Raw genomic sequence first — 24,740 nt, 5'->3', positions numbered from 1 at the left:
AACCTACCTTTGTGGTATTTGTTAAACATTAAAGTAAAAGAAAAGCAAGGAATATACATAATAGGCATCATAGCAATGATAACCACCCTACGTGTAGCTTAAAGAATATAAAATCCTGTCTGTAAGTATATGTGAAACCTAATACTGGAAGTAGATCTAGAAGAGAGGTTCAGGCTGGTGTGGGGTGATAAAGTGGTCCAAGTACTGGAGGGGGTGCTTTGGCCTGGCCTTTACCTCTTCCCCACCGTCCCCACGCAGAGATGACACTGCCCATGACCCATGACTGTAACTCCTCTGCAGTTAGGACAATGATGACCAAAGAGAAGAGTGACTTTTCTATTTCTTGTCCCTTTCCACTTTGACTCAAACACGTAATGTTGGAATGCTGTAGGTATGGAGTTATCTCTGCTCTGATTTTTCTCCATGCCTATCTTGACATTGTCTCATAAACTTATTTGCAAAGACTGGAACACTTTTTAAAATCCATGCAAAATGTCCTACCTAAATATCAGCTGTTATTAAGTGCTCTGTAAGCATAGGATAATTTGTCCAGCTGTTGGAACTCTTGAGGATGGATGATGCTACATAGAGCCTTTCCCTTCTCAGCCACTGATTCAAATTCAGTATATCCCAGTTGATGTAAGACTTGGCTGTCTACTGCACCTGCTTTTGGGGTTGAGTCAAGTGAATTTACTACCAATGAATGTTCAGAGTCCACACCCTTATTTGCAGTATCATAGAGTAGACCAAGCAGTAACTGGTACAAAGAAACTGTTAAAGGCTGTCTGTGAATGGTCATTACCCCCTATAAGTTTTGTTGGAGAATGTGTTTTGTTTTCTATTTATGACGCCAATAACCTGACTCAATGATTTACTGCAGTGCTTTCTTTCTTCTCTTGTGTATCTAATATTTACACAGTCATTAGAATTGGAATCTTTCTTTGAACATCTAATATTTTCACAATCACCAGAATCCTTCCATGAGATTAGCTTACTTTTCCATTGTCTTGTTACAACCAAATGTTCTATTTGTAAAATAAAATTTTAAAAAATTGTTTGAAGAACCTGTTGCTTTGGAATACTGTTGACTCTGTATGAATACTTCCAGTTCTACAAGTCACTGTCATTTCTTTCTTTTTCTTTTCTTTAAGTCAGTCACAACCCTTAATTCCTTCCTGCACTGGAGTGATTGCTCTGTCTAAAGGAAGAAGGTGATGAAGTTTCCTTGCATACTCAGTCCCCGGTCTTGCTACAGAGTGATTGTCAGGTTGTGTTAAATGATCACTGCTTGGGTTGCTGGGGTTGAACAAAGATAGCAAACTAGTTTAGGGGAACCAGGCTCTCTACAGGGAGTCAAAGAGTATGTCGAGGATGAGAAACAGAGGAGAGAACATGACTCCTTTCCCACTAATGTTCCTATGCTGCTTTTCTTTTTTTTTACAAGCTTTTCCTCCCACCCCTATATCCACAGTGACTATTGATTAGTCCATGAAATTATCTGAAAAACAGGTTTGATCTTGAGGCGTGGAGAGAGTCTAGGAAAAGAAATTAGAAGAAGGATGGCTGACTCAGACCAGCCTTTCAAGCTGGAAATGGGACAACTTCTCAGGGCAGACAGGAAATAACCAGCTCTTGACTGGCCACCAATAAGGCACATGCTGTCTTCATTCTGTGGGTGCTCAGGATCTCATACTGATCTGAACTGCTATCAATTACCTACCAGCAGAAACACATCTTCAAAGTTTGAGGCAAGTTTTAAACAGTTTCACATCAAGAAGCACATGGATGTATTTCCTTTTCAGAACATCAACGTTGAATTTGAGCTTAAAGAACAGCTAATTAATAATGTTCTTGCTCCTTGGCCAAACTCTAAAATTATTTTGGGGAACTGATTGGAAGATGTGTTTATATAGGATTCTATCCAGTGAAATCTTTGGGGATCTCAGACTACAGATAGCAACCTAAGATGGGGATTGACAGACTTTTCTAGTAAAGAGCCAGATAAGAAATATTTTAGGTCTCAAGGGCCATGTGGTCTCTGTCAAAAGTCCTTGACTCCGTTTGTAGCACAAAAGTAGCCATAGATTATATATAAGGGAATGAGCTTAACTGTATTCCAATAAAATTTTATTGGTAAATACCAAAATTTGAATACCATATAAGTTTCACATGTCATAATATAATCTTATTTTATTTTTTTCTCAACCATTTAAGTAAGCAAAAACCATTCTTATATCATGAGCTGATATATGACAGATGATACAAAACAGGTGATAGACCGAATTTGGTCCACGGGCTATAGTTTGCTGACCCGTGACTAGAAACTTTCCAGTTAGTCATATTTTTTGAAGACCTCCATGTGTCAGTTGGTTATCTCAGACCCCGTCACCAAGTGTGTTATGCAAAACATTTTAGAAAGATTTTCTCCTTCTACCAGCTTGCTTTATGTATGTGTGCATGCCTGTTCAAACCATATTTTATATAAACTTGTTGATGTTTCTTAAAATATGGTAGACATGTTTTTGAACATCGGCTACCTTGATAAACATGCTAAACATAGAATTACCTAGCCCCTATAAGCACCTGCTATGATCTTAGAATGTAAATAGCTCAGAAGTTGTAAACATGCTTATGTAAAACATAATTTGTAAATAACAGATGGCACTTATTTACTAAGAATATGAAGGCACTGATGAGAATGAAGTAATCTTGGACCAATAGAATGGAAGGTGTGTCAAAAATGTCCAGGTTCCAAGTTAGTATGAAAACAGGACCTACCGAGCCAGCAGCGAGAGGGCCATCTCACTGGCTCTGAGTGCCGAGAGCTGGCCGTGGACCATGACATGCCAGCCATCGGGCAGTTCCAACTCCTTGTGCAGATCCGGGCATAGATGGGAGACTAGTCAATCCACAGAAGAGATGAAAGTGATGCGTGCCTGCCACCACTCCCCCTGACCCACCCACTTCTTCTTTTAGCTCAGAGAGCCACTTATTTTAGCTTGAAGGAAAATAAATGTGAATGTGTGCAACTGGGCTCTAAGTGCCTTCTTTTATCATTCACCTCCACTCTGTGACATCCTCAAACTGTGTCTTTACTGTAACCCGAGCCTAGCATGAAAATACAGCACCAGGTTATCCAGTGCCAGGCAATTGTCACATCTGTTATAAAGGAAGTGTTGACTCAACCCACCCAGGAACCACCCAAGAGTAAAAGGTCTCCAGAGATGGGATTGGACCTTTTAAGTTATTTACATTAGCAATTGATCTGGAACTTGAGTCAGAGTTGATCCTTGCTTCTTAAAAGAGAAATTCTTTCATTTATTCATATCCTTTCTGTCTCTCTCTTTCTGCTGCTTGCCCTCTCCTTCTTCCTTTTTCACCCTTCTCTCTCCCTCTCCCATACACACAAACACATATCCACACGCATTCTGTATCCAGAGAATCTAATTTTATCTTCAAACAATGTATCCTAAGGGACTTTTCTCTAATTGTGATTGAGATATTGTTATAAAAATAAGAAAAGTCCATTCTCACTCCTCAGTTGTATTGGAATAATATCTGGCCTGCCACAGTGGCTCACACTTGTAATCCCAACCCTTTGAGAGGCCAGAGTGGGAGGATTGCTTGAGCCCAGGAATTTGAAACCAGCTGGGGCAACACAATGAGACCCCTTCTCTACAAAAATGGAAAAATTAGTTGGATGTGGTGGCTCATGCCTGTAGTCCCAGCTATTCAGGAGGCTGAGGTGAGAGGATTGCTTGAGCCCAGGAGGTCAAGGCTACAGTGAGCCGTGATTGTGCTATTGCACTTCAGCCCAGGTAACATAGTGAGACCTTGTCTCAAAGAAAAAAAAAAAAAGATTTATCTCTGGGGATTAGGCATTGGAGTTGGAGATGAAGGACATAATCTGTTCTGATCACATAACAGGTAAAAATGGCTATCAAGTCATCATCTTCAGGAAACATGGTGAACATAGGTCTCTGACACAGATTCCAAAGGGGATCCCATCAGTCATTCCACATTTTCCACTGATCAACACTGAACATTATAATAAGCATGTTTTTTACTTTTTTCAAATCATAGATGGTGGAGATTTGTATTATAATGCCCAGATACATAGTGTTATACACTAAGGATTTATTGCCTCTCCTTGCATGTGACAATTTAAAATCTAGACCACAGTGATTTATATATCATGGGAATTAGAAAAGAAAACACCTTTTAGTGATTGATTTCAAAGCATGTTATAAATTCTGTTCAGTTAGGTTTGAAAACTCCTGCTGAGACCTAAGGCAATTTTTAAATGGATTTTAATTTGGGGAGGATATGGATAATAATTTGTTCCTACTCTGTTAACATACTCATGATAAAGCTGGGGAATTATTGTGGGATAATTCATAGCAATTCATATCAAAATGAATTATTCTCTGCACTAGTGTTGTCTCTCCATCCAAAATATTTAAAGTTATTTTACCTGTGTTTATTCATTTGGGGGCTGAAATTTGGAAGTCAGTTTGCACATTTTTATCTCGTGGTGTTCTCTGTTCAGTAGGTCGGCTGCAGTTTCCCTTGGGTTCATATAAGTTTGCAAACCTTTTCCCCCCGTGCTTGTATCTTGGATTATCATGTTTAGTGGGCCTCTGTATGAGATGGTATGAAGAGGCTGGGGTTTACAGTATGATTATTTAAGTTCATGTACCCTATGTTGGGTCTGAAAAAAAAACTTATACATGACTTTTTTACCCCCTTCAAACCAGAAGAATAAATCTGAGGATCCCAGTAGCTAATTTTGAAATGTGTGATCATTCTGTAGAGCCAGCTCAGTAAGCATTTGTTGAAAACTTAAGTTTAAGTTCTATACTTTCCTTTCCTTATGTACATTTATGAGACCATGCTCATATAAGAATAGTTTTGTGATGGCCGGACACGGTGGCTCACGCCTATAATCCCAGCACTTTGGGAAGCTGAGGCGGGCAGATCACTGAGGTCAGGAGTTCGAGACTAGCCCGGCCGACGTGGCAAAACCCCGCCTCTACTAAAAATACAAAAACTAGCAAGGCATGGTGGCAGGTGCCTGTAGTCCCAGCTACTCGGGAGGCTTGGGCAGGAGAATTGCTTGAACCTAGGAGGCAGAGGTTGCAGTGAACCAAGGTTGCACTACTGCACTCCAGCCTGGGCAACACAGCAAGACTTTGTCCAAAAAAAAAAAAAAAAAAAAGAATAGTTTTGTGTGTATGTGTGAAGGTTTTTCTTAAAGACACTTTGCTGAAGTGAGGAGCTGACTATAGCTGCTCTGAGACTTGACTATTTAAAAATTGAGGCCAGGTGCAGTGGCTCACACCTGTAATCCCAGCACTTTGGGAGGCCAAAGCAGGTAGATCACCTGAGGTCAGGAGTTAGAGACCAGCCTGGCCAACATGGTGAAACCCCGTCTCTACTAAAAATACAAAAATTAGCTGGGTGTGATGGCACACGTCTGTAGTCCCAGCTACTCAGGAGGCTGAGGCAGGAGAATTGCTTGAACCCGGGAGGCAGAGGTTGCAGCGAGCTGAGATTGCGCCACTGCACTCCAGCCTGGGTGACAGAGCGAGACTCCGTCTCCAAAATAAATAAATAAATAAATAAATAAATAAATAAATAAATATAATAATAATTGAGTGCCCATTCTCCCAGTATTTGGTGGAATGTGATAAGTTATATAGAGTCTTCATTACTTTGTTTTTCTTTGCTTGCTTTATTTTAGTGTTAAATGTGTGTAACCTTTCTCCTCTTCCCCACCATATTTTTCTCTGCACTGTCATCTATAGTCCCTCTCTCTGCCTTTCCAACTAGCGACCAAACCCTTCTTTGCTGATCAGTCTGTTACTCTGAGAACTCTGATGATAGCACTTAAAATATATAGCAGTTCCCTTTCTACATTAAAAAGCCATAAAACCTTCATGTGCAATAGCTAAGGGAACATATATAGTAGGAGAAGAGGCTTTTGCTCCTGCAGGCACCTTGCAAAGGGGACTATTTTTCTTATATGATATAAATGAAATCTTCACTCTGCCCACTTTTACACCTACGCATGTACTGAGCGTCTCCAAGGAGACAAGGAAACCCGGAGTCCAGTGATGGTGAATCCTCCCTGAGACAGCAGGCTAGAGTCTCAGGCAACTCTCCCAGGCGTCTTGGCTTCCAGATGCCCCACTCAGACAGCCCCTTTTCTCGAGGCTCTTCCAGGCAGGCCTTGTCGAATCTGTCTCTCCCTTCACAGATGAAACAGCCCATGCATTACATCTGAAGGGCTGGTCGTAGTGAGTTCAGTAGGCAGAAGGCCTCCCTGGAACACGGGGGTGGATGCAGTAGGCAGGTGGGATAGCAGGGTTCCACTTTCCCATGGTCTTTTCTTTGTCACTCATCTATCGGTGCTTGTGTTTCTTAGCTTTCCTTTGCACCTCTTAAACACAAAGGCGCCACTCAGCCTTACGCAGTGTCTTAGAAGTATTATTTGTTACAACTCTAGTTATGAGCACAGTTCAGTGAGCGTGTCCTTTTAGGAGAAGCACTGCTCTTGCACATTCCACGTTTTTAGGTGTCTGCTCATGAACATTAATCCTCTAGACCACTCTGTTCTCTCTTTCTTCTGAGTTCAATGCACAGAGACACGCAGGCCCCCTTACCTCTCTTCCATTCCACCATTGTCCCTGTAACTTTTCTTGTAAATATCCATGTTGTTTTCTTATGTAAATGAAGCACCTGTTCCTTTTTAAGGAACACACTACCGTCATAAGTCCATTATGCTAACTTTCTAAGGCTATAGCTTCAGGTCCTTTTGATGTATTGATGACATCTATGTGTGCCTCTTCTTTGATGCACAAATAATTTGGTTACCATATAGAAATTATTATTGATATAATAAGAAGTCTCATTTTGTGTCTAAACTCTAAGCACATCGTTTAATGAGCATTCTTGACATCTCTGCCATGTGTACATTCTTGGTTCTCAGCTGCATTGATTCAAGTAACCCAACTTTTCATATGACTTTCTAGCATGATATCCTCAAACTTCAGTTTTCTGTTGCTGGTCCTACTGCCACCTTTGGAAAGGTATGTGGCTAGCCAGTATTCCTGTTCTTAATTCTTTGGCAGTGAATGTCTTCATGGGGGTTTATTGATGACATTGTTTTTTTCTTTTTTTACTTGACCTTTTATTTTATTTTATTTTGTTTTACGAGATGGAAGCTTATTCTGTTACCCAGGCTGAAACACAGTGGTGCGATCTCGACTCACCCTAACCTCTGCCTCCCAGGTGCAAGCGATTCTCCTGCCTCAGCCTCCCAAGTAGCTGGGATTATAGGCATCTGCCACCACACCCAGCTAATTTTTGTATTTTTAGTAGAGACAGGGTTTCACCATGTTGGCCAGGCTGTTCTCGAACTCCTGACCTCAAGTGATCTGCCTACCTCAGTCTCCCAAGGTGCTGGGATCACAGGCGTGAGCCACAACGCCCAGCCTGCTTGAACTTTTAAAAAGATTTGTCAGTCATATGTTAAACATTTTAGAGGACTCTTCTGTTTTCTTCCTGCTTTATCTCCAATTTATACTACCTCCCCAATGTCTACTTTTAAGGAAAAACCATCCCATATTGTAAGCTTGAAAGGGTCATTTATAATAAACGTAACCAGTTTTGTTCATAGATACATAATGTGCCTCTTTAAGATGACTAGAGATCAGATTTGCCAAATTTTCCTCTCTGATTTCTATCAAGGTCATCCTAGGTATGTCTCATCTGTTTAATCTTCCTTCCTACGTAGGCTAATCCATAGTATATTTTTTTTTGTGGTCCACCACTTAGTTCTTTCTCTTTATTTGGACTCAGATGGGGTGAAAGTATTACTTTCAACTTGAGTCCCTACATTTCCCCAAGAAGAATTGGGGGAGGGTGAAGGTGACCCTGAAAAGGGCCCTGTAGTGTCTCCCAAGTTTTCATCTTTTCTCGGGTCCCTCCTGGTCTCTCTGTCATCTTTGTTCAGAGTCTCAATCACTCATGGTCTTAAATTTCATGTCAGATCTTTAGTAGGAATAAAATGTCTGCTTAGATGCCTGTGGAACCGTGGATGAAACTGGCCGAGTCAAAGGGAACGTAAACAAATTCTGGAAAGTTTTCCAACTAAGACTGGTGGGAAGTTTCATTTGCTGTTTCATTTGCCAGGAAATAGGAAAGTCAGGACCCAGTCCCAAAGCGCATTTCCTGGAATCCTTTTTTATGAAGAGTCCCTGAACCTGTGTAGTAACGCAAAGGATTTTCTTGTTTCTCCTTCCAGGCACTTCAGGTGGCAAGACAGCTCCTTCTTCAGCAGCAACAGCAGCAGCAAGTTAGTGGATTAAAATCTCCCAAGAGGAATGACAAACAACCAGCTCTTCAGGTAACAATTCTTTTTCTTTTTAAATTGACATTATACCCTTTGGGATAACTGACAAGCAGTTCAGGAGTGGATTGTGTTGAGCATTGCAAATCATGTAAGAAAATCTTCTGTGGAAAGTGCATTTTTGGTTTACCAGCAAGTTGAAACATTTTGGGGAAAATGTGTATTTGACCAAAAGTTTTATTGTCAGGAGTAAGATCTGCTGATTAGTGAATATAATAGAAGGACAAGGAGTTGTAAGTGTTGAGTTGCTAATAGGCAGTGTAGGTTACCAATGAGAAAAGTTCATAGTACTCAGAATTGTCACCACATTCTCTTATGTTGGGTCTAGAAATGGCATAAACACGCACAGACACACACCTTACTTTAGTGTAGTCATCCTCAATTGGGAAGATTTTGGCGACCCCCTACCCCCCCACCCACCACCAGGAGACAATGGGCAATGTCTAGAGACGTTTTTCGTTGCCACAACTAGCAGGGCAGAGGTGTTGCTGGCATCCAGTAAGTACAGGCCAGGGATGTTGCCAAACATCCTGCAATGCACAGGACACGACACACCGTGATTCATCCCAGAATGTCAAAAGCATCAAGAACTATGACTCGGCCTGAGGAGGATGTGGTACTTTTAATATTATGGCTTGTAATGATTATAATATGTACCCAATTCTTCAGTGGATATGTTCAGAATGTTTCTAGGTCAATAATTTTTAAATGGCAAGAAATTTTTATGTAAAGATACGAAAATAGTTGTTCTAGCAACTTCTGATTTCAGGCACATTGAAGGCAAGGGCTTAATGGAGTAGAAGAAAGAGTAAGTTTATAAAAATCTAATTTGGGGCCAGGCATGGTGGCTCACGCCTGTAATCCCAGCACTTTGGGAAGCTGAGGCAGGCGGATCACTTAAGGTCAGGAGTTCGAGACGAGGCTGGCCAACCTGGTGAAACTCCATCTCTACCAAAAAATACAAAAGTTAGCCAAGCTTGGTGGCGGGTGCCTGTAATCCCAGCTACTAGGGAGGCTGAGGCAGAAGAATCGCTTGAACCCGGGAGGTGGAGGTTGCAGTGAGCCAAGCTCGCACCACTGTGCTCCAACCTGGGCGACAAGAGTGAAACTCCATCTCAAAAAACAACAAAAAACATCTAATTTGGGTTTTTGACTCAAAGTAGAAAATTGTAATAGAAGTTTCAAAGAGACTTGAATCAGGGTCTTCATGCTCACGTTTAAGAGAGGGCACTTGGCACCTGGGTCCTAAGTGGTTCAGACTACTTTCATAGCTGAAGGTGGGCATCCCTGTCACAGGAGGGGACAGAATCTGTAAGCGGTAGCTGATAGGTGTATAACTTGGTGCCAATTAATTGGATAATGAGGTCAACCTAAATTCTAGCTTGTGTTTACTTTTCACAGGTCAGGGTGAACCACAGCCTGTTCCCAGATTATCCGCAAAGATCAAACTGACCTTGACCAACAAGTTCTAGTTCTTCTACATGTACTTGGGAAACTGTCACTTTCCAGAGAGAGTTCAGCACTATAGTGACGCTTTATTGGAAAAGTTGACAATCTGCCTTGTTTACTAACCCTTCTGTAAACACTTATTTGGTAAACCATCACCAGACCATGTGCCTTGGAATGCGTGCGCATGCAGGGGACATTTTTAATGAGGTACAGTGCCATTGAGGGCCCATGTCAGGTGCTATAAGAAGTGCTTTGTTGTGTAGATGTCTTAAGAACAGCTCTGGAGGATGAAATATGACTATGTTGACCTTTCAGCTGTGAGCTTATTTGTCAGGATTCAAATAAGTTGAAAGGATCAAACTGAACAGTTTCCGTAGTCAGACTGGGAATTGTGTTTCAGAGGTCAGCAGCGGAGGCCACATTGCAGATTCCATAACATAGCCAATTGTTGGTACATATTAAAGTACTGGGGCATCTCCTGTGGACAGAGACACAATTAAAATTCTAATTTATTAATGTATACAGGGAGCTAGCCCAGCCTGTCACTCAGTGATTCAAATGATGATCCATTCTTTTTGCCGCCCTCTTGGAGCTCTTACAGCCTTAAAAATACCCCGAGTCCTCTTGAATTCATCAGGCCTCAAGTGCATTGGGAAAATGAAAATATATTATTGGGGGGGAAATCTTACACATAGTAGAGCTTTGGTTAGAGATAATAAAAAAACACACACATACACAATCTGTCTGATCACACTGCTTGCTCTTCAGTATTGAATATCATTTGTGATTTTTTTTATGGTAGAATTATTTTCCCTCATACTTGCTTTTTAAAAACATATGGCATTTTTAGGTAACTTCTTTTCCAAGATGAACGAAGTTCCTTGAGGGCTAAATATAAGAAGTAAAGTTTCAGGGGATTTCCTTTTGAGGGCTCTTTTTCTTCTTGCCTGTTACAGGGTTTTTAGCCACCATGCAGAAGTGGATGATATAGAGGGCTCCATTTTTCTTGGCAAGGACAGTGTCAAAACCAACCTCACACATTCTGCTGAGCACTTCAGTCTGTATAAAAAGTAGGGGGAGAAGGGGTAATCTTGAACGCTGGTTTTGGTAAAGAAGATGTCTTGAGTTTTTCCCCTACCCCCCAAGTAGAGGAATTGACAAGCAGAGAATTTAGACCAGCTTTAAGATTTGGCCGGGGGAAATAAATCTAAAAGGTTGGTGGACTGGTGTGTGTGTGTGTGTGTATCACAGACGATTGCTGAAGGACCCCTCAGCTGCCTGATAGGGTCATGCACATTCAGTAAGCTTTATTAGGTTGGCTGGCCTTCCACAAACAGAGGAGAGATTACTATCCTAGGTCACATGGTATATTACCTCATTATAAAAATATGCATATAGACTTGGTGATTCACAGAAGGAATAACCTTCATATTTAAATATATCTTGCCATACTGCATCCTTGCTGAGGCATCTCCGCCGGAGTGGCTCTGAAATGAAAGGGAAATCCTACAGCAAATCTTAACAGTGCTCATCTCTGATCTTCTCACCCTTCATAACTACACTGAGAGACCGATTTTAGCAAATTTCAGATCTTCTGCATAGAGGAAGGCTTGACAGGGAAGAAGGATTTGATCTGCTGATAGCTTGAAGGAAAAAAAAAAAACCCCAAATCCCCAAATATACTGTGACTCATATTTTAAGCATATCTCACACTCCCCTGCTTTATGTTTGGCAGCGCTCTCTGGTTTCACAGGCTGATGATACAAACAAAAGAAAATGGAAAGTTAGAGGAGGCTATAAGTGGTTACTCGATAGAGATCATAAAATATAGTCAAACATCACCAATTTGGTCTAATTTCAGGGAGATGAGAGTAAATAAGAGAGAAATGGCACTCTTTGCAGATCCACATACTGAACCAAATCTGAGCTGGTCACATTCTTGGGTGATGTGGTTTATTAATGAAGGCATTAATCGGGTATAGATATTGCTTCTGAAGTTCTTGAGAAATATTCTACTTAGTAACCAAAATTATCTTTTTACTTAGTCTGTTCATTTGCTTTGCAAATTTTTTTATGAATGATACAAATGAAAATTGAAAATTGGCCCCATCATAAATTCAGAATCAGAATGATCTGAATTAATTAAGTGCAAGTTGGTGAACATTTCCAAAGCAGGCTGGGCATGGTGCTGGTGTTCATGGGATACAGAACTGTTGAAGATACACACCCTGCCTTCAGGAGGCTTATGAGTTGTAAACAAATTAACAAGATTTTGCTGCAAAACGAAAATTACAGATGAGTAAAAATAGTAGGCTCTTTTTTTTTGAGATGGAGTCTTGCTCTTTCATCCAGGCTGGAGTGCAGTGGAGCGATCTCGGCTCACTGCAACCTCCGTCTTCCAGGTTCAAGCGATTCTCCTGCTCAGCCTCCCGAGTAGCTGGGACTACAGGCATGCACCACCACGCCCAGATAATTTTTGTAATTTTAGTAGAGACTTGGTTTCACCATGTTGACCAGGCTGGTCTTGAATTCCTGACCTCAGGTGATCCACCTGCCTCGACCTCCCAAAGTGTTAGGATTACAGGCATGAGCCACTGTGCCCAGCATAGGCTTTCTTCTATAAATATTTATATACTTCTGAAGATTGCTTAAACAAGTGAAATAAATGCTTAACAGTGCAGGTGTACTCATAACCTCGAAAATGCGTAACTTTACTGGCTGAAGATTAATTTGTGAGTCGATGAGCAATTTTATTGATCAAATTTTGGAACTTTGACCACCGTTTCTGGGTAGTAATTCATCTTGGTTCTTTAAGCATTTTAGTTGTTGGCACGAGTACATAAACTGGAAGGAAATCAAATGACACATTTTCTCCTAAGAAAGTAAGAGTACATGTGTATTCTGGCAGCATTAAAGTTAGGAAAGAAAGTAAACTTTGTGTGTTGCCTACAGTGGAAAGCTCACCAGCTTCAGGCCCTCTATAAAGAATTTGAACCTGAAGCCAGTCATCTGATAGTTTTCCTTCCTGCCCATGCCCTTCCTTCCAAGGTGATGTCATGTGTGAGCCCCTTCCTCAGAAGGCCATTTCACTGCAGGGAAAGTGAAACCCACTTAGAAGGCCAGCCCTTTAGTCTACTTGGAAGCTCAGGGTGATCATGTGGATTCTTGCTTTAAGTGGAGGAGGTTAAAATACAAGATTCAGCAGGTATTTTTTTAGCATTTTTATTTGCAGTTATATAAAACATGCTTTAGGCAGCATTTTGCTTTGCATTAATGCCGCATATAATCTTAGTAGCTCATATCATTTCCACGTTATTCACTAAAGAAGAAATTGGCAAGAGGAAACCTGTAAAGGAAACTACAATTTTATGTTGTTGATAGTGAAATGGAATGGTTTTGAAGTACTGACCCTTAAGAAATAGCCCTATGCACTGATTAGTAAGGAGGATAATTTAGGAGAGGGAAGCAAACTTTTATTTTTAATGTCTAGAGTTAACATTGTCTAGAATTGGCATCCCTAGCATTTTAAATTGATACAAAGCATTGAAATTTTGATATCTTTAAGATGTTACTGTTATCACATGACTTCTGAGAATCCCAAAACCCTAAAAATAAGTCTCGATAAGAAATAATAAAACAGAAATATTTTAGAAATAGTTCTTAAGTCTTTCTGATTACATGCACCATTACAAATATGATAGAAACAGTGATCACTCCTCCCAGAAAAATGCACATGAACACAGAATGTCACATCCAGTTTTAGGGATTTCATGAACTTCAAGAAGTTCACCTTGGGGTCCAGGCTGATACTCCTGCTTTAAGATTTTGTTTTTCTTTGATAGTCTGTTTTGTCCTTGCCTCCAAAATTTTGGTGCAAGTTGTAATATAATGAGTTCATTCGTTTTTGTTATTTCAACTTCAGCTGTGCATAGGTGGCCCTGTGTCCCAGTCTGCCCAGGACAGCCCACTCCATGGCTATTGATTGGTTTTGTTTATTCATAATTCCCACTCTTGAAGGTATCCCCAGGTACAGTGGCTCACACCTGTAATCCCAGCATTTTGAGAGGCTGAGGCAGGCAGATCACTTAAGTCCAAGAGTTAGAGACCAGCCTGGGCAACATGGCAAAACCCCATCTCTGTGAATAATACAAAAATATTAGCCGGGCCCGGTGCCTGTAGTCCCAGCTACTCTGATGGCTGAGGTGGCAGGATTGAATGAGCCCAGGAGGTAGAGGCTACAATGAGCCATGATGGTGCCACCGCATTCCAGCCTGGGTAACAGAGCAAGATCCTAGCTCAAAAAAAAAAAAAATCCCTATTTGAACCAGGTGCAACTGCAGTGGTGTGCACCATATCTCAGCTACTAAGAAGGCTGAGGCCAGAGGATCTCTTGAGCTCAGGAGTTTGAGGCCAGTCTGGGTAACATAGCAAGACTCTATTTCGATTAAAAAAAAAAAAAAGTGGCCGGGTGCGGTGGCTCACGCCTATAACCCCAGCACTTTGAGAAGCCAAGGCGAGCGGATCACAAGGTCAGGTGTTCAAGACCAGCCTGGCCAACAAGGTGAAACCCCATCTTGCAAAAATTAGCTGGGCGTGGTGGCACGCACCTGTAGTCCCAGCTACTCGGGAGGCTGAGGCAGGAGAATCGCTTGAACCTGGAAGGCGGAGGTTGCAGTGAGCCGAGATCACGCCACTGCACTCCAGCCTGGGCAACAGCGAGACTCTGTCTCAAAAAGAAAAAAAAAATAAGGAACTCAGTTTGGACTTTAATTATATGATCACTAGTTTAAATGTATCTAAGAATTACAATGCAAATGTGATGCTAGTATTTTATATGTAATCATGTCTTTGCCACCACATGCAAAGTGTGATAGATAATGAATGTTTAGTCAGTGCTGAACGTGGGCCAGCTCCTTAGCTACTCTGTAGTATAGGCAGTGTCCTTAAATCATTTAATGGATGAGGAAAATGGAAACAGAGAGATTAACTGACTTGCTACACAGCACAAAGGTAGTAACAGCACCAGGATGGGAAACCAGGTTTTTTAGAACCACAGATAACCAGTGTGCCGTCAAGAGGTTAATTATTGCCTCTCTTTTTATGTGTGTTTACTCAGCACCTACTGAGTGTCATATTTTCCATAAATAAGTAAATTACTCTATTTTCCATATTATAAGCAAAAAAAAGACAGCTGAAACCAACAAAAATCAGTTCCACTATAAATATCTGGATTTCAATTAAGAGGACTCAGATCTGCATAATTACCCTAAGTATATCTTTATTTGTCTGTGTGTGTGCCTGTGCGTGTGTGTCTCTGTGTGTGTCTGTGTGTGTGGTGGGGACAGAAAGGTGATCAACAACAGCAAAGCAAAGTTATTTCTTATTTTCAAGTCTGAAGTGCTCTTATGAGCGTCCATGTGTTTGGAACATGGACTAGTTTGTTATAATCATTGTTGGGGCTAGGAGGTGGAGAGGGACAGGGGAAAAAACATACTTGACTGGTCAAAAATGTGTAAATTGCTGACAAAATGACACATGTAATTAAGAGTGCTCCTGCCATTTTACCTTGTGGTTTACACCTCCAGTGTTGAAAAAGAGAGTGACTCCCACCTCGCTAATTACCATTATCACTAAAATGCTAGGGTTGGAGTCATTAGTTCCATGTGCATTTAATTAGAGGAAGGCTGAAATTGGATTTAACTTATTACTTTTTCATGGATCACTTTCTTGTCATCACTTCAAATTGGATTGCAGCCCCAGGTAACTAATTATGAGAGCCACAGGATCAAGAGTGAAAAAAAAGGTAATTAGGAATAACACTGTCGGACCCTTGCTGGTCGTCCACTTGTGCTTCAGGGAAAGAGGGGGAAAAAAAGAAAACGCAAGCCATATTTTGTAGTATCACAGATTAAGGAGTTAGGGGCATGTACAGTTGCTAGGCATCATGGGAGTCTGTCACCACCCATAGTGGTTTCTGTGATATACAGCTGAGTTGAAGATGTCGAAGCAACGTGGTTCCACAATCAGCTGCTTAATACCTAGATTAAGCCTGTAAAAGCAACAGATTGGTTGTAGGTATGAGGCATCTCTACAACTGTGTAGACTGGGGGCCTCACATATATGATTACAACAAAGCTGTCAAGATGCCTCTGAGCCAAAGTAGAGAATATTTTAAGTATAGGGAGTTAGAATTTAATGAACATATTAATGCTCCAGAAACATCATTCATATCTGACAGAAAGGTGTATCAGTCAGCACAACAGTCAGGTTTAGGGTTTATATATCAGGACGTTTTGTCAATGTTTCCAGTGTCCGGTAGTGTTCAGGATGTTTACTTTGCTTTGGATTTGCTCCCTCCCACCCCTCCCCAAATGTTGTGGATGGGTTTCCTGAGGTTCCATTTCTCCTTCCATCCCTATTGAAAATTCTTTAAAATAAATTATATTGTTTCCATGTGCAGAACAGAATTCAGAACTGCAAGCAATCAATTTTATTGACACCATCTGAAAAAATGTTGATGACAGTTCGAGGATGTGAAAGAATTGGATTTTTAAAGTCCCCAGGACTAAGTGTGGCAAAAGAAAAAAAACTGAAATGTAATCTCATTACTCAAAAGTTCTGTTAGACACTCCTAAGAAGTGATTCTTCTTAACGAAAAAAATAAAAGCAGCAGCAACAGCAGCAGAAGGGCGGCTTCTTCTTGGATAGGCTGTGATCCCACAATGAGGTCTTGCTATCAAGCCTGTTGGTTGCCTTGAAGGGAGAAAAGAGCTTCTTGGTTTCCCATGGCAGTGAATCACCCAGCAAAGATGGCTCGAGTTTCCTTAAGTTGTTTAAAATTGGTTTTAGTGTTCTGTTAATGTAAGCAAATAATCATGATTTTAGTCTTGAGTGACTTTCAGGCCTGGGCGAGTCAGGCTTGCTCAGTATTCTCCAGTGCAATGGGAGTATAGACGATGATGCGCCCCCCCAGTAGAGACCACTACATCATTATCCCCAAAGTGGTAAAATACTCTTCCTGGAATTTTGAGTCTTTTTCCTGTGTGAATCTTCTAAGCAAAATCTCAGAACCAAAATAGTGATCATCAAGTCTAATGTAGAAAATTAAAGCCTCTCTCTTTTTTTTTTTTTTGGGAACATCTTAAGTTGATTTAGAATTTTTGTACACAATATTCGTCTGTGGTTGAAAGGGGGCACGCTGAGGTCAAGTGATGTAGTGTTTTCCATTTTTCCATGTGAGTCTCACAGTGTGCGATAAAAGCAAACTCCTTTATTTTGTAAGTCTGCAAGAATTTCTGCTGAAGTGCAGAGGTCACGTTCCCTGTCAATTTGAGTAGCCAGCATTTTTTAACTACTGTTTTTTCTTTTGGTGTGTCTTTTCTTCCCTCCCCCCACCTTGCTATAAACCGTGGCACTTTTCTGACACATGCACAGTGAGGTCCTCCAATCTGAAACTCATTAGCACACAGCATTGGACCCTGTCCAGTGGTTAGAAAATTTCCTGGAGCCTAGAATAACAGCATTTGGTGCAATACCATGGACCAGAAGTGACAATGGAGGTAGTCGCACTCCCCTGGCACCCTGCCCGGTAAGGAAAGCCAGCTGACCACACAACACGGTGAGACAGAGGTTGTGCATATAGGATGAGCTCGAAAAGTTTGGTCCTTAGAGAAATACACTTCTAAAATCACAAGGCAATATCTGTTTTCCCTACACTTACTATTTCTATTGGGTCAGAGATGGTTATCAACATTCATTGCAGGAACATGAAAATAAGCGATTAGAGAAAATAGGATGAAGCTCAAGTTCCACAATATAGTATTTTTCACTTCTGTAACTATAGGTTATTTTCAGGACCTATATTTTCATTCATTCATTCATACATGCATGCATTCATTCATTCAAACTTTACTCATTGAACTTCACTATCTTGAGATAATGTGACCAGGCTGCAACCCCCTACCCTGACATTAGAAAAATTAAACAGTTTACCCTAAGTCAGGTTAATTTAAGCCAGGTTTTCAAACAGGAAACTGAGTCCCAGAAAGATAATAGTTATCATATTAAATAGTAAATACTATATAGTACTTTCTAGGAGCCAACTACTGTACAACAACCATATGGGGTAAGTTCTATTATTATTCCCATTTTACAGGGGAGGAAAGTGGAGCATAGAGAAGTTAACTTGTCCAAGGCCATACAGCTGATAAGTGGCAGAGCTGGGATTCTAGCCCACACAATCTGGCTCAAGAGTCTATGCTTTCATCCATTACACTCTACTGCCTCTCCCTGAGCTACCACCTGGGCCCCGCAAACGGGGAAAGCAAAAGGAATGGAATCAGAGTTGCTGATGCTTAATGCTCCTCGCTAACCACCATACCACACCGTCTCCTAATTTGGACATATGTTGATGGGCATATTTGAAAAATAGTGCTTATAATTGAAATATGCACTTTCTAAAGGGAAATGACGCTTGGGAAAGAGAAGAAAGACGGGTATTACTCAAAGCCTGCAGACAGCTCTGCAAGTAATTGTCTAAAGGCAGCCGTTGAAATTGAGAAGCAGTTTGGAAAATGTACAGTTTGGGAAATTTGTGTACCGATGTAATTACGGTAGTTGTGAGCTGATGTCATGCCTAGTAACTGTTTTTGTATTGCTTGGGCCTTTGTTACTGAGCTGTGATATCATGAGCAAACTATTATAAACATAGCATGGATATAGCATGCTTGTGTAACAAAAGATCGGGAACTTTTATTAAGTTTGTTTTCCTTGTCATATTGTAAAAATTTATTATGTGTACTGTGTATATTAGAAACAGATTTGGGTAATTCTGTCTAAATGAAGTCATCCCGGCTATTTCCAGACTGTCTGTTTTTGGTTGTGAATAATTTTCATACATCAGATGGTTGTCATATTTAGTCGCTCTCAAAATTTTAAAGAGAACATATCCCATTTTGAACTTTTGGTGGACTTCAGCCACCTTGCTGTTGGGATTGTTTGAGTTTGAAATTATTGCCCGGTAAATTACAGGGACTGAATACTAGTCATTTCTAAAGGGTCTGGGGTTGCTGCCTTCTATTCATAAGTTCTCTCCTTCAACAAAAGAACAGATTTTTAACTACTTAAGTAGTAGAATTTAAAGCTGCTGGACACAGTTGGGCAAAGAGCGCCAGCCCTTGTCCTTTTACATTATGTCCCATTGAAGAACTTTGGTAAATATTCAAGCAGACAGAGCTCAACATTTAGCGGTGTTCATGGTAAATGTGGAGTTTAAATGGGTAGTTCCAAAACTTTGAATGACTCGATCCTTCCCAGCTACTCTCCTCTAGCTCCTTCTTTTGCTGCCAAGCTTTTAGACCCAGAATATTGTGCCTGCTGCTTCCTTGTGGTGTTTTTTTTGTTTGTTTTTTTTCCCAGTCACTTTCTTTCCTAAACTCCTCCCAAGTCTGGCTTTTCTCCTCATCATTTTCTTGAATTTTATTGTCACCAAATTTAGTGGCCGTGTCTCCATCCTTCTAACCTGTCCGGCCTCCTTAGTAATACATTGCATGGGCTAACTTGTTTTTTTGGAAAATGCCATCATTTAAACTTCTTCAAATCAGTACCCCCTGGCCTCCATGCTGTTTTCTTTCTGCTTCCCAGTTCATTTCGCTCTTTCCCCCAAGTTCAGTTTCTTTGATCCCCTTTAATTTCAGTGCATCTGGGCTGTGTGCTTGTTCTAGAGCCTTCACACACATGGGCGCCTCCAGACCTGTTGTACTGCTCCTAAGTGCCTACCTGTGGCTCTCTCTTAGCTCGCCTTCACCTGAATTTCAGTATCTCTAATCCGGCAGATCCCTTTTGTCCCCAGGTCTTATTAGTCACAGTCATTTGACTCATCACTGACCTAGGAATTTCCTTCATCCTCAGCATGTTATTCATCCTCACATGTGCCATTTTTCCTTCCGCTGGTATTTTCTGTCCGTTCCTTTTTCTGTGTTTCCCCTGCTGCCACCTTATTCCAGAGCTGTCCCTTCAGGTGCCACCTGCTGGGATTTTGGCAAAGACTTTTTCCAACCCGTCACCCCCTCCCCTCAAAGAATCTTCTGTTCTTTATGCATCGCTCACCTCCTAGCCTCTCCTCGAACGCCATGTCATTCTGCTCTTCAGAACCGTTATGTATCATACCATGTCTCCATCCTGCTGCCTTCATCTAGTTAATTAGCATTCCAGCTTTGCATTAAATTAGATGTCCTGAGAAGAAGTTTATAGCCTTCTGACTGGGGAGAGGGGAGAGAGTCATGAATTCAGAGTCATCATTCCTTTGTAGGGAGCTGGATAAAAGTGCAGTCCATTTGATAACAGTTCAGAGTCCCCAAAATCCAGAATTGCAGATACTGTGTACTGTGTTGCCTGCTGTTTAGAGAGAAGACCTTTGGTGATTAAATTGTGTGTGAGTTTAATTTCAGGAGATTATCTTTGTCTGCTTTCTTCAGAAAGAAACTAAAAACCACATGATGTGAAGGGCTGTCCCGTTCCTAAGTTCTCCACCATGTGACTGCGTGCTTCTTTTCCATTGGTATCTACCACTGCCCCCTAGAAGGTTTCTTCTGATCTCCTCTGACTATAAGACCTTAAGGCGAGACACTCCCTTGTGTGCACATGGGAGAGCCGCTTTGTCAGACTTAATGAAATTGCTTTTAATAAGACATCAGTGAAATTATGTCTGGTTTGTTGTTTGTTTGAGAGCATAAAGGGATTGTTATTTATTCTAGAAACAGAATAAGAGTCTGAACCACATAGAATTACACACCGAAGAGGTTTTGTTGTGACTACCAACTTTGTTGGGGATATGAAGTGGCTCTACCTAGAGTGCTGTTTGAAGGACTGTGGGTCTAAGATGGGCTCTGAAGAGTGCCACGATTGATTAGGTATGTCTGCCATGGGCACTGGAGATGGGAGAAGTGCTATGTGCACCTTCTGTTTGCCAAGCTTGCCATAGACCTATCTGACCATAGTCTATGCTGATCCATGTCAGAGTGGAGAGGTCTTTTTCTCTGGGAAGTCTAATAGACTCTGTGGTAACTATTGAAGTATTATCTAAACTTAAACATATGCTTTGTGTTTTTCCCTGTAACCTTAAATGAGACTGGGCAAATTGCATTCTTATCCTAAAACCATGTCTCTTCTTGATCAGCTCTGAAATGTGATTTGTCCTTTAAAGCCACAGGATCTTTTACACTGGACTGCCACACAAACTCAGCTGCATGGTTGAGTTTTGGAGATTGATATGTCAGAATATGTTGGGGGAGGAGGCAGCATTACATTGTGATTAATACCATGGCCTCTGGTGTCTGACTGGCAGGTTATAGTCCCGGTACCACCTTTAATCCTGTGTGACCTTGGAAAAGTAGCTTAACTTCTCTGTATTTCTGTTTTCTTATCTAGAGAATGTGGCTGGTAACCTCACCTACCTAAGGCAGTTGTGAAGATTAACTGATTAATGCATGAAAAGTACCTGTGTAAAAACTGTGGGGTTTTTTTGTTTTGTTTTGTTTTGTTTTGTTTTGTTTTGTTTTGCTTTGTTGAGATGGAGTCTCGATCTGTCGCCCAGGCTGGAGTGCACTGGCATGATCTCAGCTCACTGCAACCTCCGCCTCCAGGGTTCAAGCAATTCTCCCGCCTCAGCCTCTGGAGTAGCTGGGATTACAGGGGCGCACCACCACGCCCAGCCAATTTTTTATATTTTTAGTAGGGATGAGGTTTCACCATGTTGGCCAGGCCGGTCTCAAACTCCTGACCTCAAATGATTTGCCCACCTCGGCCTCCCAAAGTGCTGGGATTATAGGCGTGAGCCACTGTGTGCAACCTAAAAGCTGTTTTTAAAGGGAAAATAACCTAGTAAATTCCAAGTTATATTTTAGTTCACTAGGTACTGGCCATTTTTCAAATGCATGTTTTAGCTGTGTAATGTGGACCATCGTTTTGCTTATAATCAACTTTTGCGTAACCGGAATTGATGGGAGGACATCAGGCTCTTCATCTGTAAAATGTGGTAATCGTAGCATTTATCCCATGGTGTTGTTATGAATATTAGCTGAGTAACGTCTGTAAATAGCTTAGAAAGACATATAAAAAGTACTTAATAAAGTTTAGCTTCTGTCATCATCCGTGCTACTAACTACTTTTACCAGCATTATTTTGATTGCACAGTGTTTTCCTAAATGTGTCACTTTAGGCACAAATAAGGGTCATGGTCTTCTAAAAATTCCATCCTGGTCTTTCTTTTGTTCTTGTCTTCCAGAATTTTACATGAATTAATGATAGGTAGTCTCACCAGCAAAGAACTGGTCCTTAATCTGAAATCTTGATGCTGTGACATTCCGCACCATTCCTGACATAAAGCATAGACACTTATTCACGAATGAGTTAGTGAATCACTGAGTGATGAACGAGTGACTGAATGAAGGAGTAAAATACCTAAGCCAAAAAGAAAGGAAAATTGATACTGCTTCACAGTTGAAGAGGCTTCAGACTGGTCTCAGGTTCGCGAGCCCCTAGAAACATTTCAAGACCATAAAAACAGCATTAAAAAAAATCCCGTGTCAGTCCTGCCTAAATCTTTCATTGGGTTGATGAAATGAATGCTGCGAGGTATGGAGTGAAAATCAGAACAGTCCTGTAGTGCGGTTAGACTACCCTAATGCCCTGTGCCTGCCTTTGTACATTTGCTAATCCGTTTAAGGTATAATATTAATGGCATAGAACTTTAATTCGTAAGTATAGAAAATTAAAGGAGACTAAAGGCAAAATACAGAAATGTATTTGGTGTCAAGATTACGTTCAATGAAGCATAGTGAAGATGGAATATACTTGCAGGGAGGAAAGAAAATACACCTAAATCTCTCATTTTGAAAGGAATTGGTTTACTTGATTATTTGCAACAGTATCACACTCAGGAAAATCTAAGACAAATGAAAGCAAAACAGAATTTAATTGAGCTATTATTTTGCAGACTTTGGCTTGGTTTCAGACAGTCTAATCAAATTGTCCTTTGCACAAATAACTAATGTTAAATGCAGCCTACCAACAGATGTTTAAAAGGAGTCTAATTGGAAAATCTACATCCTGGATTTAGTCTGTCTCATTGGAAAAAATAGCTTCAAATTTATATTTTTGAGGATGACACCCAGTGGCAAGCATTTCCAGAAGATAAAATTTTCTTCAAAGATGCTCGGTGCTTGGATGAAATTGTCTTGGATAGTCAAAGGTGGCACTCTAGAAATTCAGTTTCCTGGAAATTCTCCAGCTCTGTGCCATGTAGAGCTCTACAAAGAAATCTCTTTATCATGTTACGTCACCAGAGCCCTGTTACCCTCCCTGGATTGTGTCAGTGGCCCGTGTGCTGTAATTTATAATGAGCCCCTGCAAGTCCTGCAAGGCGCATTCTGATTGATGACATTTAAAGGTACTGTCAAGGTGGCTGGGTAATGAAGTTGACCTTCCTCCATCGTTGTCTCAGTTTCAAGTTTGTATATATAAACTATTTCACCTGCCATGTTTGCTTGGAACTTTTTATGATATCTGCAAAAGGAATTTGGTTTACTAGTAGTTCTTTTCTTCCCATTAGATCAGGGATTAACAAAATTTCTCTGTAAAGAGCCAGATAGTGAATATTTTAGGTTTTGTGGGCCATACTGTCTCTGTGGCAACTACTTACTCTGTTTTTTGTCATGTAAAAGTATCCATAGACAATATGTAAATGAATGAGCATGGCTGTATTCCAATAAAAATTCATTTGTGGACACTGAAGTATAAATTTCACATAATTTTCACATCACAAAACATTCTTCTTTTGTTTTTCCCTGCTATTTAAGAATATAAAAACAATTCTTGGCTCAAGGGCCATACACAGGTGGCAGCCCAGATTTGGGCTGTAGTTGGCTGACCTGTGCTTTAGATGACTGGATATGATCATGCAGTTTGTTCATTGAACCAGGATTCCTTATTGAGGGGACTAGCAAGGGCTGAAATCTAGCAATTGTTTATCCCAGTGTACCCTGCCATGGCACTGGGGCTGTGTCAGCTTGGAGGAAGAGGCATCCATTTTTTTCATTTGCACAGAGGTGCCACCTAACACCCCACTTTCCTTCCTTTTCATTGTGTTAGTTTGAAATCTATCCGTGCATTAAGATAGGTGTAATGGTGAAACTAGTAATTTTTTGGGTATTTTGAGATTCAGGAAAATGGCCACAGCTGGCAGGGCTACAGTTGGCTTATACCACATACTTGTGTGATATTGAGGAAGGTACCCTTTCAAGACACTTTACTCTCGTCCTTCTGAATATTTTCATAATATATCTGATGGTATTACATTAAAACACTTTCCTACTATCTGTCAGAGAAATATCTTACTGGTTATATAGATCTACAGTATCTAAGATGCATACAGCTCTGTCTTGAATCCAAGACATAATGGGACTGCTTCAACATGGAGCCCTCCTAAGATGCCCAGTCAGGTGCTCACATAATTTTCCTCCATTGTTTGTATTTTGAACCCAAGCATGTTGGATTTTGGCAAAGTGACTTACATTTGTAAGTCTCAGTTTCTTATCTATAAATGACTAGTCAGTGGTTTTCAATCCTAGGGGTGCATCAGAACTAAGGTAATTATTACCCTTATCAAGATCTAGGGATCAAAGCTTGTAAAACTCACAGTTAGGCTCCGGAACTCTTATCTTCTGAATGAGAATCTTAGGATGGGGCCCAAGCATGTGTATATTTAAAAACCTTCATAAGTGCTTTTTATGCCCACCCATGGTTGAAGACCACCAGTCAAGAAGACAGCTAAGTACATTTCCAACTTAAAGTCTTAGTATTGATTTCATTCTGCTTTTTC

The 24,740-nt window shown here is 40.8% G+C and overlaps 1 protein-coding gene across 18 annotated transcripts in view; it reads left to right on the top strand.

The window, feature by feature from the left end:
- FOXP1 (forkhead box P1) overlaps positions 1–24,740 on the top strand; it is a 629,894-nt gene that overhangs the window by 463,839 nt on the left and 141,315 nt on the right. For all 18 annotated transcript variants that reach the window (XM_055110136.2, XM_034956872.3, XM_034956873.3 and 15 more), the window contains one exon: positions 8,309–8,410. In XM_055110136.2, the coding sequence (XP_054966111.1) occupies positions 8,309–8,410 (102 nt within the window). The remainder of the gene's footprint in view (positions 1–8,308; positions 8,411–24,740) is intronic.

The sequence above is a fragment of the Pan paniscus genome, chromosome 2 (genome assembly GCF_029289425.2).
Source record: "Pan paniscus chromosome 2, NHGRI_mPanPan1-v2.0_pri, whole genome shotgun sequence".
Lineage (NCBI taxonomy): Eukaryota > Metazoa > Chordata > Mammalia > Primates > Hominidae > Pan > Pan paniscus.
Note: the sequence above shows the minus strand (reverse complement) of the source record. Positions and strands in the feature narration are given on the sequence as shown.